General features: G+C 34.0%; 1 protein-coding gene across 2 annotated transcripts; it reads left to right on the top strand.

Moving 5' to 3' along the window:
* Window positions 1-604: 604 nt before the first annotated feature.
* Window positions 605-11,457, top strand: LOC108749187. Of its 2 annotated transcripts, XM_018487732.1 has the most exons (3): window positions 605-1,242; window positions 2,683-2,757; window positions 10,912-11,457. In XM_018487732.1, the coding sequence occupies exons 1-3, from the start codon at window positions 1,135-1,137 to the stop codon at window positions 11,203-11,205; spliced, it is 477 nt and encodes a 158-aa protein (XP_018343234.1). In that variant the 5' UTR covers window positions 605-1,134; the 3' UTR covers window positions 11,206-11,457. The 2 variants fall into 2 exon arrangements, with proteins under 2 accessions (XP_018343234.1, XP_018343235.1); XM_018487733.1 differs by lacking the exon at window positions 2,683-2,757.
* The last annotated feature ends 1,200 nt before the right edge of the window (window positions 11,458-12,657 follow it).

Here is a 12,657-nt window from a genome sequence, read left to right as displayed (position 1 = left end):
TGAGATAAAATAATTATGGTCAGGAGCATCATTTTTCTAGTTATTATTGCTATAAATTAGTAACAATAATCTTCTATGTATAGTTACAACATTTTATAGTATGATTTACTAGATGCCAATAAGTATGATTTATGTGTAAGATATATCATACAATTAGTTGAATGAATACATATTATGGTCGTTATGATCATAATTCGGTGTTCAGATTACTACACTATTCATATGGTCGATACAATTATAAATTTATAGTTGTCCGAAAAAATGACTTGTAAATTACAGTCAGTTGTAAATGGTTATTCCAACGATTCTTTTTCTCTCAGTGCGCGGTACGCACGCACGTACGCACGCATGCACGGTCGGGAGTGCGTCTACGCGTAATATGACATGTCGGGCCACGGTAGCCGCGCCGCCAAAAATTCAATCCGGCATGTCAGCACGCCGTTGTGTGTATCAACATTGAAAAATCAATGGTAACCCGTGACGTAGGTGTCCCGCCTCAACAGCAGCCAATGGATGCGCCGATTCGTCCCTACCACTCTCCTCGCGACTCCCGAGACCCGCGTTTATCCACGCGCAGACCGGCGTGCTTATTCCGTAGCGGACTGCCGCATTGTACGGACGTGAGTTGAGAAACGGATTGCCGGAACACAGGCGATAAGCCAGCTGTAGCCGAACGGAAAGGGCATAAAAGACGCACGCATTATCGAGCATATCGCACACGCACTTGTGCGAGCGCGACGTGTATGAAGTTTTCCAGTTCGATCTGCCGGACGTAGCGGTCATCGTCAACATCGTCGACACCGTCAGCGGGAATCGACATCGATCGCGATTGATCGCAAAGCGGAAGAATTCTTCGGAGGCGAAAATTCGCGAGCGAGAATTCGCAGGCAAGGCACCATCCGTAGGAGCTACTGACGTGCCAGTGTAAAGATTGGCCTTTTCTCTATCTCTCTCTCTCTCTCTGTCTCTCACTCTTGAGTAGTGCGAGCCGTGCAAGGTGTCAAAACTTTCTAAGAGTATTTTAGAAAAGCGGTAGAAAGAGAGAAAGAGAAAGAGATTGCGGAACGTAAAAAGATAGGGACGAATCGGGCAGACGAAGTGTGAAACGGAGACCAGATAATAAAAGTCTACGAGATGGCGTTTATGATGCCTGTTGTGAAAAACGAATGGGACATTTATAAGACTAATAGGAGTCGACGATCGTCCGAGTGCTCGAATCCGCAGGCCTGTCGTAGCCGAAAGGTGAGTGGGATGATGTTTATTTACTTTACACGGTGCGACGTTTTTTTCAAATAGGCTTCGAGTGACTGAACGATCCTTTGACGTGTGAGAGGCAGATAGAAAATTGCCGAAATCGTTAAGATACGCATATGTCATCATTATTCATGTTTAAATTTCCCTGCCTTTATTGGCGATACGAAATAGAAATGCAAATCGAAATTGATATTAAATAAAGTAGATAATACTGAGAGAAAAGTATTTTTTTGTATTTGTGATAATAATGGTAAACAATTCTGGTTAAGAGCTTTATTTTTATAATTGTTACTGCTGTAATACTAGTAATAATTATAATTAGAATGCTTTAAAAAAATATATAGTTGTCATCGAAAACGACTATAAATTATAATCCTTATAGTTATTATTTCTAAAATATTAGTAAAATAATAATAATATTTGGAGTCTAAAAAATCTACATTTGGCACCAAACATGACCATAAATTGTAGTTAAATTGTGATAATTGCAATCATTTTTCAATCTCTGATGAGGAATATACTGCTAAAAAAATATCTGTTATTTCACGAAGCGCTAATTGAAAAATACTGTACCGAATATTAAAAAATAATCTGATAATGTGCATTATTGGCAATATATTTACATAAAGATTCTTCGAAAGAATTGATATAACTTTAATTTTACGTATATAATAAAAAAAATAAGGTGTATGGCAGTAAATAAAAGAAGCGAAAGATATTTATATTGCCGTGCACGACTTTTTTGTATCAAATGAAAAGTGGGAGTTTAACTTTTTATCCGTATTGCACGACCGTTGTATAACATGGCGATATATGTCGCTAAAAAAAATCAAGTGTTGATAAATATTGATCTTCGTGCGTGATTGTCAACGTGTTCGGCGTCATAAAATGTCAAAAGTTTTTCGAGAGTTTTAATTTGCAAGACACTGCAATAGTGAATTGAACGAATTTGGATGAATCCAATTTACATCGACAACGCCAGTGACGTAACTGCGCATCTTTATTGTCATATGTATAGATTTTTCTTTAATCGATTATCGACGGCAATATATAAAAAAAAAAGTTTGCAAGACAAATAATTCCTTTTTCTTTTTTTTTTTGAAAGTTTACATGTTGAGATATCGTTTACAAAATTGCAAAAGACTCAACAATGGCGCCAGCCGGTTTTGATGCGTCATTCGCGCATTATATCGCATGTGTATTATTAACGCGAAAGCATTGAAACCGCCGGCACGGAAAATGAAATACGCGTTTAAGGAAAATCGTTATGCGCATAGTTTCGCCGGCGTATCTTGTTTGTTGCACGGTTTTGGGATTATTTACCGGCGTTCGTCGGAAAAAGGATTGCGCGCAAAATTGCGGCGAATAAACAACGGGCGAGAAACCGAGAAAGAATACCGCCACTGCACCAGTGCGATTTTTTCGCAGGTCTGGCGGACCGGCAGACACAGCCGTCTTGCGAAGTGCGGCACGTCCGATCGTCCTCCCGTCTCGGTTCTCATGGTAATCGGCCATCCCAGCTTTACGCGGCGTGTTTCGTTTCGTTTTTCCAACCTGCCCGAAGCGTTTATTTTGAAAATAGATTTTGTTGTATTATATGACTTGTTAGAAATGAGATGAGCGTATTAGATATTGATGAGAAAGCTGTTTCAACAGCTGCTGCCTTTGTCAACTTTTTCGAAACAAACGCTTCACCTAACTCTCATAGCTTCAGGAAATATTGATTGATTTACGTTCAAGAATATATATCTCTAGAAATATGTTTTTTATTATTAATTAAAAGAAAATATTTATATTAAATATTTATTTAAAGAAGATATAATTATGAAAGATGTATAAAGATATAAAGATATTATTGTTCCGTTTGTTCGGATAATATAGTATCGATTTTCTTGGAGCTATACAAGAAGTAATTGTGATTTGTTACCCTTTTGATTGTTCCAGTAAAATATCCTGCTTTTCTTATGTAATTATGTTGTTTATGTGACGTTGTGTAACTTAGTGTAATTGTGTACACAATGCAAATTCCGCGATAATGGAAATGTTGCGATCTTGAATTAACAGCAGAAATATATATTTTTATTTGAAATATGAAATTTTCTCGGGAAAGAGTTTAGAATTACTTAATAAAATATTGATTATAATAAATATTGATTATAATTAGATTTTTCGACTCAAGTCATTAATAAATAACCAAGTCATAAATTAATATAAACGAAGTAATTAAGATTTTATAGTAAATTTAAATTTTTTTTCAAATTAAATTCAAATTGATCAATAAAGACACATACTGCTTTAATCTGTGTAGTCTTCTTTCAGATTTGTCTCAATAACTGTTGCTTTTGTGATGTGTATGCATTACAATTTTTACATGTCTTTTGTGTACGTTTTTAAACACAAAATTTTTAAATATAATATCTTTTCACACATCAAGATGGAAATAATTGATAATATAGAAAATTAATTCTAGATTGCGTGATACGCGCGTCTCTAAAATTTTGTTAACGTGAAATTAATTCGAGTTTGGAAAAGTAAACTTTCACCCGTACATGGTGTTTTGAACTTGTTATGGAGTTTTCTTTTTTAATCTTTAATATTTAAAATTTTCCATCGAGCTTGTACCAAAGATAAGTTATCTCTAAATTTGTCCGTTTAAAATAAAAATTTTAACCGTGAGAAAGTTTGCGATCCATGCCGCAACAAGAGGAGTTTGATTGCTTCCTCTGAGCGTCAAGGACAGATCCAACTTTTTTTTTTACACGATTGACCGTGTTCGCAACTCGCAACGTCGATCGTTCTCCTCGCGCCGGCGTTCGTTGATAAATAGCTCGGAAAAAGTCGATTCTCTTTTTTTTTTCTCGTGACATCGCTGCCGTAAAAGATCAACTCGCCGCACTCGGAACCGGTTTCTCTCTTGGCATCACTAAACGTTCGGCGAAATTGTATTTACAGATGCTGAATAAGCGCACAGTCAATAATAGGTGACGATCGAAACCACGTGTCCCGACGGATAAATACATGCCGGCTAGAAATTTATTTTTAACACGACGTAGGCAGTTACGCGCATAATGTTGTGAATTGCACTCGGTTTATTGCGCTCGTAAATGTTATCGCAAATGTCATATCGCCGGTGGTATTGCGACTTTTGTGTTTATTTCATTTCATCATTTACATATGAAATAATTTTATACAATAAAAATGACGACGGCATGTTATAAATTAATTAACAAGAAGTACATGAAATTATTATAAATTCTATTAATGCGATAATAAATGTATGAGAAGTTTGGGCATAATGATGTAACATGTTTACTTATTACCGTATTTCCATAGTAAAGCGATTTATAAAAGTATCACTTATTATTCCGTCTTACTCGAATATTTTATAATTTTTAACACTAAAAACATTTCTTATTCGTTAAAAGGAGATGAAATGAATAAATTACTATAAAAATGAAAAAATAATGAATAACTAAATATTTTTAGTATAATTTGTGAAAGCCAAAATAATTTCAGAATCCTATCTCTTTTTACAGAAATATAATATTAATCTAAAACAGTAAATTGCACGCGGTTTATTGCTGTCGTAAATGTGTTATCGCGAATATCGTATCATCGGTGGTACTGCGATTTTTGTTTATTTTATTTTATTATTCACATATGAAATAATTTCACGATAACAATGACAACGGAAATTACAAATTAATTAACGAGAGTTGCATGAAATTATTGTAATTATTAATGCAACAATAGATATGAGAAGTTCAAACATAATGATAATAACATGTTTACTTATCATTATATTTCCATGGTAAAACGGTTTATACATATGTCACTTATCATTCCGTTTTACTCGAATATTTTATATACTTTTAACGTTAAAAACACCAATATTTCTTATTTGCTAAAAGAGGACGAATCGAATAAATTATTATATTATGAACAAGTAATAAAAAAACTAAATATTTTGTCATAATTATTGAAAAGTGAAAAAGTTTCAGAATTCTGTATCTTTTAGAGAAACATAATATTAATCTAAAAAATGCATATAGTATAATAATGATCGCTCAGTGTTTCTAGTATTAACGGATATACTTATCGTAGAGTTTTTTTTTATGTTTAAAGTATGAGTAATTGAGAGGATGAATAAACGAGGTAATTCCAGGTGCATTAATTATCATGATTTAGCTATGAATCATTTCCTTTAGATAATTTTGAACAGATTTCACTTGTGATGTAAAAATTCGAGATTAATATCATAAATTGAAAGGTTGTGGCGTCATATATTAATTATGTAACGTATGCCAGTGTGATTTAGGCTTTGTCAAATTATTTCTAATGGAAATATATTCCTGTAGGTCTAGGACGTTATGTGCAAAAATACCATATCTATGACATAATATTGCGCAAACTTCGGTTTCGTACCCTGCGTACTCGTGCGGTCAACCTTTCATACGGATTCTTAATCGTTAAAAGTTGCTTATCTGTTTCATTCATTCTATAATCGCATAATTTGTAATAAAATGTAATAGTATGTATATTTATATATCGCATATTTAATCTCAATTAAATTAATCCCTTGAAAGATAAATTATTATCAAAGTTGATATGATAAAATTGGGATAAAGGTGAAATTTCCTAAAATTATTTATATGTCTTACATAATTCTGTAAATTACTCATTATATTGCATTAAACTAATTAGTGTATTGTAACATTCGAAATCCGTATTTAAATTTTTCTATATAACTCATATACCTATGTAGCTTGTAAGAAGACATTATGGCTTATTTTTAAACGAGTTCTTCAATTTTTACGTTTCCACATTTTAATTACTGCGATAAATTTTCTACGCCATTTCATAAAGTAATAATGATAACAGAAATTTGTTTGTCTAATATGTTGCATAATTTACTAGGCCGTTAAGTTATCGTTTTCTCATCAAAGCTTTTTCTGATTTGAGATGGTACGAGTTATATAAAAAAATATAAATATTTTATTTTTATTTAGGATTTTGAATCCTAAATAACAAAAATACACTAATTAGTTTAATGCAACATAATGAATGATTTACAGAATTATGTAAGACATATAAATAATTTTAGGAAATTTCACCTTTATCCCAATTTTATCATATCAACTTTGATAATAACCTATCTTTCGAGGGATTAATTTAATTGAGATTAAATACGCGATATATAAATATATACACTATTACAAATTACGCGATAGTCTTGAAGACTAATATTTAAAAAAAACATTCAATTTTTTTAAAAACCATAAATCTATACTTTCTTAAGTACGTAATAATTAATGATAATGTTACAAAATTAAGATTTATTGAAAAGACTCTGCGCAAGAATGAGATAATTCCATAGTTCTTCAACCGTGAAGAGACTGCTGCTTACGGCAATATTGCAGCTTTAACAGGAACGCGTGTCGCTACAAAAGTTATGTGCATGAAAAAGATATTCGCAAGATACAACACGACAAGGTGACATAACTGTTTCCATTTTGCGTAAGCTAGCAATCTTCGGTTTTGACCCGGATAATTTTGCGATGCCGTTCCTTGAACTTGATATACTTAAAGCAAGGCTAGAGTATCTACGAAAGATAGTAGTTTGTAGATGCAAAAAGGATAGTTGACAAGAAACGAAAATGCGATTGTGCGGATAAGTATCTTCGCTGCAACTTCTCAATTTAGCTCTTTTATTCCTTTCCTCGTTTATTTTTAAATAAGGAAAGTCTGATAATTGCACGCGATTATTAAATAAATCAAGATTATTTTTTATATTTTTTATATAAATAATTATAATTTGTTATATTATCATTTGATGATATACGTATTTCATGAAATACGATCATTCATAACGTGATAATAATTATATACGTAATGTAATTAATAAAATAGCGATTAATTAGTTATTAGCAATTAGTTATTTAGTTATTATTAAATTAATAGAATAATCATCAAATATAGATGTTTATGATCCATTATTATCAAATTATTAGAATAATGATTAAATATGGATAAAAATATATTCCTAATATTTCGTTCTATATATAATATATAATGAGGAGTTAATTTTCGTCACGGGTAATGCGTTATAAAAACGCGTGAACGGGATATTTTTAATCAACTCTTTGTCCTTCCATGCTGATATTTAGAGCCAACTTGAGCACGTGACACTGAAAGTTACAAGTACGCAGTACGATAGAGATATGATTATTATTGCCAGAACATTAACGCAATCTCACGAGAAATCATTGCCAATTACATAACACGAAGCTCTTAGTTTGTGTATTGCGCATTTTTTAATCTGTGCGACATGCATTATTGCATATAGCCGTATCGCCTAATTATAACATATTGCATATTTTCATGAAGCTTTTTTCTGTTTAAGTACGCTTACCATGTCAGAGAACAAAATAAAAAAAGATTAAAATTAATATTGAAATTATTAATGCTGAATTTATATAGATATAAATTTATGCATTTAGGTTGATGTAGGTATAAATTTTGATAACGATACTTCACACACAAGCTCTAAAAATATCCGTACAAATCACATTCGAATTAATTCTGAAAGCTGATAATAAATGGTAATTGAAATATATGCCTGCTGGCTATTAATGATTAAAACATATATTTAATTATGAAATAAACTATTTTGAGCAGCATAAAAGATTAATACAACAACAAATTATTCATAGTTTCCTCGGGAAATTATTTGAGGATCTAATTATTTCTACAATATTACAATATTTGTACGTGTTTTAATTTAAAAAAATTGTCACTTGTTACTAACAATCCCTAAGTTATACACGAGATATTAATTTTTATTTATTTACTTAATCTTTTCCTTTCGAATTAAGATTTTTAGTTTACATCTCACAAGATATTAATTATCAAACGAGATTAGATTTATTTGCGCGTCGCGTACGATTAACATGAAACTCGGAGCATTAATGAATCTTAAACAAATCGGCTGCAAATAAGTTCCAAACACCTGTTCTGAACTTGTTCTGTACGCCGATAACACAGTGAATAATCGATCGTTGTTCTTATTTTCAATACTTCTATTTTTATCTCTTATTATGCTCCGATAAAAGGTTCTTTATAAATACGAATAAGGGATCCCAATAAGATTAAATTAGAAATGTTTACAGGCGACAGATTCCACTTGCGCCCGTATCAATACAGATTGCATTTCACCTCTGATATGTAGGATTGCGTAACCGCACGTAATACAACAACGAGAGTAAATTCGGTATATAGGTAAGATTAGAATCAGAGGAGCAAAGCGAGTTAATAATCGCTGCGACAATAAACATTGTACTTTGTATTTAAATAAAAATTATTATACTTGAGAATTTTAAATAATGCATACGATATATTAATAATTCTTTAATCCATTTCTTTCCACCGTCCTGTTTATATTTTTTCTACAGTATCTTTTTAGTTCTGTTCTCTATATACAATGTACATAATCCATATGCATAAAAGAAATTGAAAAGATACTCTATATGGAGTATTTATATAGAGAAAGAAGATTTTGTCTTGTAAATATGATGGTGAAGAGAAATGGATTAATAATTTTTTATGTTTATGTGTGCAATAATAATTCTAGAAGATGACAAGAAATTAAACAACTTTAGGTTCAAAAAATATTGAGCTCTAAAATATGAAGAAGAAAATTAGAAGAACAATTTATCATTAAATTTTTATGAGACCATAAAGATTTATATTCTTGCACTCCATTCAAGAAATGTATTCGTAAAAGTGATTAAAAAATAATTTAAATAAGATTCTTTATGTCATAATTAAAGCTTGAAATGGTTAACTAGTTCCATTGTTGATACAATCTATTTCATAAAATATGAGAATCACTGTCTGAGCTATCAATCTCGCTTGTCGTCACTGTATGTGTAAATGGAGGGACACACAATGAAACAAATCTGACCTAATCAGCCACTTACCTCCTTCTACCGCGATGACACGACGAGCACGTGATCTCAAGTCCGACGTAGACCGTACGCGGAAAAGGGCACGTACGCGTTAGCGAATATATGCGTATGCGTCATATACGTACAACATAGACATTTTCCAATTTTTATTGTGCTTCGGCGTTGAATAATTCAGGATGACTCGGCCAGTTCGCACTCGACAACCTCGCAAACACGCAAATCAATTAGCCAAATGACATCGTTATTGTCGCATGGGAATTGCACACGTTTCATTTGTGAGAGAAATGATAGATGCATGTTCTCGTGCGAATTAATTGTGCACCCGTTACAGTTATTGCCGTTATCGCGATTCTCTTGACATTAACGTTAGTTTAGGTACATATTTGGACATAAATGCTGATTAAAGAAAGTTGTGGTTAGTTTTCAAAATATTATTACTCGATTCTTCCAAATTCCGAAAATCCTTTTCGGTCTTTAACATCTTATCAATATAAGTGCGAATACTGCATGAATCATATCTAGATTGGTATCATATCTTATCATTAAAAGCCTAAGTATTTTAAATCTATATCACTTGATATTTTGAATCGTCTTAGTATATATCAGAGACAACTTTCTAATACATTAAAGTAACTTGGAATAGTGAAATTATTTGTAATATATTTTATATATAATATAAACAGAAATATTTCTAATTTTTTTATTTGATCGCATTATTTACAGCGCAAAGTTTGTTGGATAAAAATCATTATTTTATTAATTACGCGAATATAAAAAAACTAGCACTATGAACAATGAAGATAAATGTTTAAAAGATAATCTGTTGAAACAATCTGTCTCATTGTACAAGAATGTAATGAAATTCTTCACTTGTATATCAAATTAATTGCCAATTGTGTGAAAGATTAATCAATCTGTCAACAGATTTTTTTAATCGGCTTGCCATCAAAATCAGGGAAGCGTCAGGAAAATTGAAAATAGTCAGGAAAATCAGAAAAAAGTTATGGAATTTTAAAATAAGAAATCTGTGACACAATCCTGTTATGAATTTTGATTTGGAGAGAAGATAAAAAATGAAGGATGTTTAGTTAATAGGATTTCGTTTATGTCTCTATTACTCGCACGTGTTAAAATAGTCTCGCGGAGTTCATCATAGCTTTCACCGTTCGCGCAATAAGCAACAGACGAATGACTTCGACAAAGTGGGCAAAATCTGTCGTTATCGCAACGATGATTGCACTTTGTCGTGATTTCGTGACGAATGTTAGAATAGAATCTGGATGAAAGCCGACGGATTGAAAGGCAAATCACGCGAGTAAAGACTGTAATTGTAAATAATGATGGAATAGTGATTCGCTAATGGTTTCGATTATGATTGATGATTCGTCCTTGCGCGTTGATAAATTATCTAACGCCTTAGGAACAAACAATAGCCATCAAAATATTAATATAATAATCCTGATTTGGTGAAATAACTCATTTTTGATTACAATTTCAATAATAATAATTATTTTACAATTCTAGTAGCATCTAACGGTGACCTTATGAACTTTTGCAAACTACATATAAAAATGTAATATAAAAACAGATGTAATCTTGATGCCAATAATGCACACGATAAGACATGGAAAAATTTTAACCCAGGAAATTTTCCCCATAATCCGGAACATGCCGGTTCTTTTGGTCGTAGGTATCCGAGTGTTCCAAGTCGGAGGGACCGTCGTTGTCGACTTCCCCTGGTTCCGACTTTCTTACCTCGCCGGCGCACCGGTCTGTGCCGCTGACCTCGCGGCACTTCTCGAGGACGTCTTCAAGGGCGTCGCAGAGCTCTCTCCAGAGCCCGAGCAAGAGCACGAGCACGTCGCCACCGAAGACCGGCAGCTCGAACTCCCTCAACAAGTTCCATAATCGGTTGGTAGATAAGCTGAAGCGCTCGTTGAAGAAGGCGGAAGATTGCGCGGAGGATCAACGTAACCTATCGTGAAACAGTCAAGGGGTTTTGGGCCGGCCACCCGCGTCCGGCTCGAAACCGATCGAGATCCGACGCACTTCGGCACCCGTTACCGTATCCGAGTCGAGCAGCAACGTGGCGGCGCGCTCGTGTCCGGATCCGCCTTCAGCTTGGTAAAGAAGAAAAAGAAAGGAGGAAAGAAAGGGATGATAATGACGGAGGAAACGAGAGCAACGGGGAATGTGTGCGAATATGCGAGAGAGTATGATCGAGAGAGAGAGAGAGAGAGAGAGAGAGAGAGAGAGAGGAAAAATGTCGCGCGGATGTCTGAAGGAGGAGAAAGGAGTTCGCACACGTTCAGCTCGAAAGTGAGCACGTTCAAGTTTGTTAGCCCAACACAAGCAAGGAAGAGGAGGAGTTGGTTGAATTGAAACGATCCTTGAGCCGTTGTGTTCGACTCGCTGAATGTCGATCATGTCAAGAAGCCTCACGGATCGAGAGACCTCGATCGAACGATCGGACGGTGCCGCAGCATTGGTGAGTGCTCGAGAGGAGACGAAGAGACGCTTGGGATGTTCCTTTGGACAGCAACATTTTTAAGATGATATGCAGTTTCGCGACTACGCCGATATATAAAAGCCAAAGCAATATCGATGAGCCAATATAGCGCAAAGCTCTGATTTTACGTTCTCCAATTTGAGAATCTGTTTAAGATGGCGTGAGAAAGAGCGAAAGAAAAGGAGGAGCTGGGAGGACAGTTGGATCACAGCCGATCGATCGATCGATGTCGATCGAGGAGATTTCAAGGAAGCATCGAAGATCATCGAAAGTCAAAGGACAATCGTGAAGGACGGAGGAGTCGGCGACGGAGGAAGTGAGGTATATAATGATAAAAACAGGATTACAATCTCGAGATCTTGCACAAATCGCGAGATGTCTCGCACGTTGAATGTCGCAGGCTCAACCGGTCGGTCGGTTATACGGAATATAAAAGTCACTTGAGTTGTCAGACCTAAATGTTAAGTTCCTTCATCGCGCGCGATTTCTTGTGCGCTATATACGTTGTTCTTTTCCTAACGTAGGAAAACGATCGGGAACGAAGATTGAAAAGAGAAAGACATTCAGCGGACGCGAAAGTGTTTTCGTGGAGGAAAAGTAATTACCTGAAGGATATCACATGAAGATGCTCGAAAGAAATCTGATATATAATTCAATATAGACTTTAATATAAAAACCATTCTTTTCTGATGTCTCAAATGTTCCTCTAAACTTTTTAAATTTTCCAGCATCTTTCGAGTATCTTTTAGACATCCTTTTGATGCTGATACGTTTATTTAGCGGGCGCGAGGATGTTTCCGGTTTCCGTGGAGGAAAAGTAATACCTAAAGGATGTCGTGTGAAGATGTCCGAAAGAAATCTGATATAGAATTTGATATAAATTAATATAAAAACCATTTTTTTCTGATGTCTCAAATGTTCCTCTAA

Source organism: Trachymyrmex septentrionalis, unplaced genomic scaffold (genome assembly GCF_001594115.1).
Source record: "Trachymyrmex septentrionalis isolate Tsep2-gDNA-1 unplaced genomic scaffold, Tsep1.0 scaffold27, whole genome shotgun sequence".
Lineage (NCBI taxonomy): Eukaryota > Metazoa > Arthropoda > Insecta > Hymenoptera > Formicidae > Trachymyrmex > Trachymyrmex septentrionalis.
This window is presented reverse-complemented; position numbering and strand designations above follow the sequence as displayed.